We start from the raw sequence: 8,652 nt of genomic DNA, 5'->3' as shown, positions 1-8,652 counted from the left end.
GTGCCAACATCCCCCCCCCATATCTTAGTGTCATCAGCAAATTTTAATAGGATTCACCCCCGGCACACAGCCAAAAGGTTAGTTTTTGAAATGGCAAAGATGTAACTGCTTTGGATGCAAAAATAAGGCAGAAAGTATTTTGAATCCATGAATACATAGAATGTATATTAAGTTAGAGGAAAACTGATAACAGGCTTTACGGTCCTGTATTTCACCACCAAATCAATCCAAGCCAGCAATGTTAATCATTAAGTTCATATATTTTTTTTTTATCTAGCCCCCAAATATATAAACTGTCACACCTCAGTTCTTTGTATACTACTACACACAAAAATGGAAAGAAAATTCTTTCCCAATATTAAGTCACTCAATAACTCCCAGTGAGATGCAAGAGTCAGAAAGTACTACAAATCTACCAAATTGCACATCTTATGCTTGTCATTGTGCCCTTCATCTCCATTTTTTTTTCCAATGGGCAGCCTTTACTTATGTCATATCAGATGTAGATTGTATCTTCTGAAAAAAGACACAGGTCATGTCTTAGGGAATTGCCCAATATAGTCTGGTCATTTAATAAATAAATTACTAAAAGTTTGCGTCACCTGAGGACAAGCATGGCAAATTTCTGCCTAAATTTTATTTTAAATAGACTACTTGGAAAAATAAGTAGTTATTGTGAAAGCTGTCTAAGAATAACCAGGATGTAGTTGACTCCCGTTCAAAAATGGACACACTTCCATCAAGGAAGAGAGTCCCAATGCAAACAGTGTTACGACTAAGTAGTCACAGAATCACAGAGACGTAGGGCTGGAGGGGACCTGGAGAGGTCATCTAATCCAATCTTCTGCCCGAGGCAGGATCAGCCCTATAGTCAGCTTTACTATGCTACAATATCTTCTCAGGGCTATCCATGTTTCATCTATTGGATTCTGCTTGCTATTAAGACATATATTAATAAATGGAGAACAGAATATCAGAAAATAAATGCAGGCAGCTTTTTTGTCCTCCATCCCCTCTTTTAAGAAAATAAAATTGTTGTGAGGCTGGAAAAGAAATGGCATACCATTATAAAGTGAACTTTAAAATCAGACTACGAAGGAAAAAAGGATGCTATTGATGCAGAATATCGAGCCCAATCTTTAATTTGGTCACCTAGATATGTAAAAAACTGCTCTTGTGAAAGAAGATAACCATGTCACACACTGGTTATAAAAACAGTTTCCAGCAAAAATACTTACAATCTTGGATTTGAAGATGTCCAATAGCCCGGATAAGTGAGTATACTGATTTGGCACTTTACGAAGATGAACCATTTCAAAGTCCGTGCGAACTCCAGGGCCCTGACATTCTCCAACATACATTCTTCTCCATTTATGATGTATTTGCACAAATAATGGTACCTGACTGAAAGATATGATGTTTTAGTTTACAAAATAGTTTAGAGTACTCTGTAATCTTCAGATTATTTAATATTATTATATACAAAACAAATAAAAGACATTTCTCCATAACAGAGTAAGCAAACATCACCATCTAGTGGCACTGGAGTTCTAATGAAAATTGCCAAGTAAAACATATTTAATAACAAAGTTATATCTTATGCCTGTTAGGTAAAGTGGAACATGTGCAAAGCCACAGAGTTATACCAACCATTTCATCATAAAATGGACAAAAATCAGAATTTAATAGTGGGTCTGAATACTGGCAGGAACACCAGAATCTTTATGCCATAAAACTTGTAAACAAACTGACCTAGTTTACATAAATACTGATTTGTAAACATGTTGCTCTGACAGTTTTTGATATTTTAAAACAAAAGTTCCCCATTTTCAAGAAATCTACTGAACAGAAGTTATAGATGTAGATTCAGTACACCAACATGTTAAAAAACTCTGCATATGTCTGTCAAAATACTGAAACTACGCCAAGCTTCCATTGCAAGATATAATTTTAATGCATCTTTCTGATTAAATCTGAAGTTGTAAATTTCCTAAACCTGTAATATCTTCTGTTGCTATTAACGTACTTCTTGCTCATCATAAAATCATTTTACCATTATCTGGATAAGAAAAGGTTTTAAAATTCCACTTACCAGCCAGTGTTCCCCAAACCAATAGAAATTGAGCTCAGAAGGAGGTTACATTTGGACTCACTAAGAACTGCATCGCTATTTGCTGCTGGGGCAATAACTACAAATTCACGCAAGCCATACCTTTAAAAAAATTGTAATAAGTTACACAAGAAAAAGTAGCTGCATATTCTTGATTCTATCCTACGTAGTTTGAAATTAAACCATCATCAATTTCCTAAAATATCGAATGTATTTTAGATTTCAATTAGTTTTTCTGATAGATAAAATGATGCACAAATACCACACACTCTGAAAGCCAGTTATTAAATGCTGTCCCTTTAAATATCTACATTTACAATAGTGCACTAACAGAGTATCTAGGACAGCACATGTTTATTACTTATATTGCAAACAGATACTTATCAGAAACAATTAACAACTACATTTTCCATAGGGTAAGCAGCAAGACACTCAATCTGAAATTAAACCTGCAAAAATATTTAAATACTTTCACTTTGGGTTCAAATTTACATCAGCACCTACTTTAAATTTGCCAAATATTTCAGGTACAGAATCATGCTTAGCTTTTTAGGACTTGTAACTTAACAAGTACTCATGAACTCTGTCAGTAGTAACTGAAAATCTTCTAATTAAAACTGTATGAATGCACCACAGTTACTTGCAATATAGAAGAAAAGAGACTTTACGTACCATCTTACTAGACAATGAGCTCTAGGAGGAAAATCATTGTTCATACACAACAAATCCTGCATAGGTAGTGGAAGGGCATCTGTAAAACCATTTCATAATGATGAAAAAGCATTAGTATTTTTTTTTTAGTTAGTAAGTTAGAGGAAGCTTGAAAAGAAGAATGTGCTCTTTAACTGCTTTTAAAAAAAAAAAAAAATCCTTTGATGAGGCCCACTGTAGTAAAAAAACTATTTTTTTCCCCAAATAAAAAATAATTCCTTTAGTCAACTCAATGCTAACCTCGGTGTTCATTCATACTTCAGATCTATTTTGTGGTATGATAGTAGAAAGAGGTTGGTGTCATCCCTGTGTGTATTCCTCCCACCCTCTTTTCAAAAGTACCAGTGGTCATTAAGTTTTCAGCTTATATTTATGTCTCTGAATGTCTCCTACACAAACTGCAGAATACTGGTCAAAGTAAAGCCATTCTCAAATCTTACCTGATTCCTCAGAACAGAGAAGCAAGGCAGAGGATACTGAAAACGGAACGGCAGGGCTTCTCAAGCTTAACTACAACATTGCCTTCACCAGCTCAAATCGTAATTGGTGCCCAAAAATGATTAGTATATATTTACTTTTACTATAAACTATTTCGGGAAGATGTTATCATTTTATTATGCACACGAAGTGCCCAGCACAACAGAGTTCCAATCACAGCAGAGCATCTCTAGGCAGTTTTCCATCAGAAAACACCCAACACAACCACCACCAAGGCTCCATTCAGGAACACATTAAATTTGTATCTAAAAATGCTAATCATATACCTACTGAAGTCAATAAGAATTTTGCCACTGACTTCTGCAGAGCAACGCTAGTGTCACAAAACCAGAAATAAGCTTTCTAATGCACAATCTTCCCCACCATAAATCCACAATCCCAACTTGCACTCCACTGAGAGAAGAGAGAACATTAGCTGATCTACTGTGCTGCTTTTTTCCAAGGAATGGTTGCTATGAAGACATTTCTATTCAGTAGTTATATGTTCCTGGACTGCTGCTAGAGAATGTAGCCTTTACAGCAGTTCAGTGCTGGTGAAAGAGGTCAGAGTAACAAACTTAAAATGTGAATGGAAGATGAAAATGGACTTCTTAAAAGAACAAACTCATATTTTCTTCCTGTGTTTTTGAAGTTTTCCAATTCTGAAGCCCATCCCTTAAAACATGTTAGTTGAATAAGGAGATTTTTTGTTTTTCTGCACTTGAAGAGTCCCAGAGGTCAAAACACTTTATAGAATGAGACTTAAAATACTGCAATTACACAATTTCATATAATTTTCATTGAAGAAAGTGAGTTCATCAGCATTAGATTCTGCTGCATTCTTTAAGTGTTAAAAAAAGAACAAGCTATAAACAAAGTACCATATACTTTTATAAGTCTTCATATATTTGGTATAGTAAATAAGTTCTTTGATCCCTGCCACAACGTGCGACTAATATGCAATGCTAACATTCAATATTTGCATCACATAAAAAAAAAAAAAAAGTTAACCTGACAAGATTCAAGTTCTTACCCAATGGCATTAGCTAGACCATATGATCAACAATCACAGGAAAATACAAAACCACTGTTATAGTCAACCCCAGGTTTCAGAAAAATTTACTTTAAAAAGAATAACTGAACTTATGGGTTATACCAAAATTGAAGACAACAAAAAATGATGTTTAACTAGAGGTTAGGTTGGAGCCAAGATTTTTACACTCTAATCTCAGCTGTTACACTGCCTGAACTTTTAAAGGTCTGATTTTCAGAGAAACTAGCCACCCTCAACTGCAGCTGAGGCAGTTGGAGCTTACACCATAAACCTCTTTGTATGAGATTTATCTTTGGGGTGAAAAAGGGGAGCAAATATCCATATCAAGGAATATTTAAAGACTCAATATAAATGCAGGTATTACTATTCATAAGGATGTTCTCATTATTAATGGAAACATTTACCATACTATTCCAAATACAAAGTTATCCTTCTCTCCTTCCCCCTCCTCAAAGAACCATATAGACTGCACTAGAGGACTGACCTACAAACTGGGCTCCTGGCAGTCAGGCTAAGCCAAACATAATAGTGTAGAGCACTGTCACAGTTAAAGGGAAAAAGCTTTTTTTCCTAAATTTGAACCTGAAAATGGAGGGTTAACTTACATGTGGGGTAGGCTAAACTGGAACAGTATAGTCTATATCATCATCACTGGTAAACTTAAAATCAGAGCTTTCAGCTTTGTTTGAGATCATGTATAGAAATACTGTGACTATTTTCCTGTTTAAAAAAAAAAAAAAAATCAAGACACTCATTTTTACAAGAACCCTGTTGTGCTGATAGGGCTGTAGAATAGGCTAGCAAATAAAGAGCCATGTACTTATTGGATATGGAGAGCTGTTCAGAAAAATCAATTGACCTTTTTTGCCATTCTGTGCACAAGAGATTTATCTCCAGAACAAAGGGAAAAAGTTTAGAGAGAGAAAAGTTAGGGATGGACAAATAAGTACCCTGTCCAGTATTACAAGTAACCCTTTAAGAGTAACATTTTTATGTAGCTACGATACACAAAAAATTCTGGTTTTCCAGAAATTATTAGAGATCTTTAAAAAAAATAACAAAAACAGAAGAGGAAAAACAAGGTAAAACTTTTTTACACTCAAGTATCACACAAACTTACAAGTTTCTACAAGTCCATATACCAATGACTTATTTTTGCTTTTTGTACAGTCAGGCAGCTGAATTAAGAGCCTTTAGATTTATATACAAGTTTAGTGAACCAATTCTTAATTATCAAATTTAAAAAAATAAAAGTTCAAGTTGTTTTCACACCCCATTTAAATTACTACATAGAAACTATAACTTCCAAAATACTTTAAGAAATAAACTTAATTGCATAAGGGACTCTGCAAGTTTCTAGGTAAGTCAAGTTATCTTGTCATAATTTTCACATTAACAGGACAGCATTCAGAAATTACCCTCAGCCTATTCATATTTACGACACGTAGTAAAGCTAATGATCTACCTTCTACCAATTCTTCTTTCCCATCTTTGTCGCTAGATTCTTGTACAAGATAGTGATGAGTAATCGAGAACTTGAAATCAGCAAATGAAATTTCATCTGTTTTCTCTTCCCATACTCCACTCGTATAAATACCCTGCATAATGAAAAGAGGCAAAATAGATTATTTGAGTGTCCATGTTTAGGTTAACCTTCATGAACAATAAGTAATGTAGTGCAAGTATCACCTAGAGGAGTCATCCTGTATGGATACCAAAGCTGTTTTATACACAGGGTCCATGTTATAAGTATTTTGGAACTCTTCTTCATGTATATATCTCATACATACATCTCTCTTGCAAAAAATGGAATCCAAGAGTGCTCACACGAGTTGTGCTCAAAGACAAAAACTCCCTTCGCAGGAGCAAAGCATACTGCTTATCTGCATTATTTGGTTTGAAATACTTCTCTACTACAATATTGACCTTGAATGTGACCTTGTCAACAAGGAACTACACAGCTATCCTCCATACAACATTAAATAAATCCATGCTCTAAAAATACTAAATCAAATTTCATAAAGAAAAAGTAGCTAGGGTACTGCAGAAAAGACACCTGTAACATTGATTGAAAAGTCACTATGCATTACTACACCTGTACAATTAAAAACTGGAAAATTCTACACAGTAATACTAAAACAAAATGTAGATAATTCCCTCAATTTGCACCATTGGTTCTTACTACTGGACATCAAAGACATCAGAGGGCCAAACTCAAGGGACATGTAGAACATTTCAACTGTTAAGGCAAAAATGTTTCATTACATAATCATTTTAAGCCTGAAAATATAATGCTTGGACCATCAAATATAGAAGAGTAAGAAAATGCAGAATCACATAAAAATATAGCAGCTCATCTGCCCAGCAGAGAAAAAGCAGTGGCAGTCTGACCTGTCCCAGTCATGGGATGGATCCAGCTGCGTGGAAACACCCTCATCTCTTACTCAGGGTGGGAGGCAAGTGCGCCTATGGCTGGAACTGTCCAAAGCTGTGGGAGAATGCTACCTGCTCTGTGCCTAGCTCCAAGACAACCCAAAGCTGCGCATCGGGAGAGGCAGACGCACCATGGCTGAAACCACCTCAGAGCCCTGGGACCGTTTAAACCATGGGTGAATGTCACTTGCCCTCCCAATCAGCCGATCAGCTTGACCTGTCCCAGGGACAACCAGAACAAAAAGCCACATGGGAATGTCCTCCTACTCCTTACACAGATCAAACTGTCTGGGTATGCTCAGAGGCACAGAAGGCAGGATGGTATTGGTGCTGCTGCCTAAGCAGTCCATATTCAAGCTGCATCAGGATCCTTGTAGGTCTCTGGCTCCTTCTCCCTCTGGCTTGGGCAAGGTGAGGGGAGGTGGGGAGGAGAGAACTGTGGGATATTGCATGTATCCCAGTATCAAGAGAAGCATACAGCCATTCACACTTGCATGAGAAAGAGATCTTCTTGGTTAATATACGAAGTGCCATATTGGGTCAAACCAAAAGTCCATCTAGCCCACTATCCTATCTCTGACAATGGAGGAATGGATGCTTTAGAGGGAAAGTATATGAACAGAATATATCTAGAGTGCTCCCTCCTCCCTGTCATCAGCATGGATAACAATCAATGATTTAAAATAAATAAATAAAATTGGATTTTTAAAAATTTAAGGCCTTTTTTTTTTTTTTTTTAAACTTACTTGTATTTTTTAAGATACTTAAACCCCCCCAACTATATAGTTTTAATTTAAGATATGTTAAAGTTCAAAGATATCAGGGAATAGGAATTATAACTTCTAATTATATACTACTTGAGATGAACATATTCATGTCATGTTTTTAGAAACGTTTTATAAATAGGTCACAACAGGCAATGGACTGTAGTAGGGGCCCAATTTTATGAGGTTCCCAGAGGCTCCTCTACAGTTTAGTAAAGATTAAAGAAAACCACTCAACCTAACGGGACTCAGTGCTCAGTCTAGAAGAACCCAATAAGCATCACTGGGATGCATAGTTTCAGTTCTCAAACTGTGGATTTGTGTCTCCAGAGATAACATCCTTGTTAACAGCAGTACATGGAGAGGAGAAATAACAGACTTGACTACCCTGTCGTCTTTCTGCAAGTTTGTGTACCCAGAGTCAAGCCCTTAACTTCTTGAAACTCTGCACTTTTAGAGAGAGGTAAATGAATAAAGGATATTAAACAACAAGAATGCACTTTTTGTGGAAATGGATTATTAAATCGAGGCTTCCTGACTAGTGATTTAAACAATGATTTAACTCGATTTGATTTAAATCTTTAAATTTAAATCAAATCCACCCTGCCTATCATAAACCATCATTGGTTTAGAAGTGCCAGAGCCCCTGACTGTTACTTTTAATATCTATTAATCGCTCTCTCCATGAATTTGCATAGTTCCTTTTTGAACCTAGCCATACTACCTGCTTCTACAGCCTCCTCTGGTAATAAATTCCACAAGTTAATCATGCACTGCATAAAAAGTACTTTTTCTGGTATTTTTAACCTGCTTCTGCTAATTTCAGTGGGTGCCCTTTACTGTAGCTTGAGTATTCTGGGACTTGGTGAATAACAGCTCCCTATTAATTGTCTACACCCTTTGTGATTTTATAGACCTATCATATCCCGCTCACCCCCAGCCTTCTCCTTTCCAAATGGAAGAATCCTACCCTCTTTAGCCTCTTCTAGTATGGCAGCTGCTCCTGATCATCTTGGTTACCTTCCTCTGTACTTTTTCTAGTTCTACTACATCCTTTTTGCACAGTTGGAAGTACTCCATTTTTTCCACAGAAGAAACCATTC

The 8,652-nt window shown here is 36.1% G+C and overlaps 1 protein-coding gene across 1 annotated transcript in view; it reads right to left on the bottom strand.

Annotated features, from left to right (window-relative positions):
- Window positions 1-8,652, bottom strand: part of RAB3GAP1 (RAB3 GTPase activating protein catalytic subunit 1) — a 36,559-nt gene that overhangs the window by 25,315 nt on the left and 2,592 nt on the right. The window contains exons 3-7 of the mRNA XM_019553607.1: window positions 6,068-6,146; window positions 5,818-5,950; window positions 2,783-2,861; window positions 2,093-2,212; window positions 1,153-1,404 (exon numbers count right to left, since the gene is read on the bottom strand). Of these exons, the coding sequence (XP_019409152.1) occupies window positions 1,153-1,404; window positions 2,093-2,212; window positions 2,783-2,861; window positions 5,818-5,950; window positions 6,068-6,146 (663 nt within the window). The remainder of the gene's footprint in view (window positions 1-1,152; window positions 1,405-2,092; window positions 2,213-2,782; window positions 2,862-5,817; window positions 5,951-6,067; window positions 6,147-8,652) is intronic.

The sequence above is a fragment of the Crocodylus porosus genome, unplaced genomic scaffold (genome assembly GCF_001723895.1).
Source record: "Crocodylus porosus isolate Cpor-Errol unplaced genomic scaffold, CroPor_comp1, whole genome shotgun sequence".
Taxonomy (NCBI): domain Eukaryota; kingdom Metazoa; phylum Chordata; order Crocodylia; family Crocodylidae; genus Crocodylus; species Crocodylus porosus.
The sequence above is the reverse complement of the archived record's forward strand: the minus strand, read 5'-3'. Positions and strand labels throughout refer to the sequence as shown.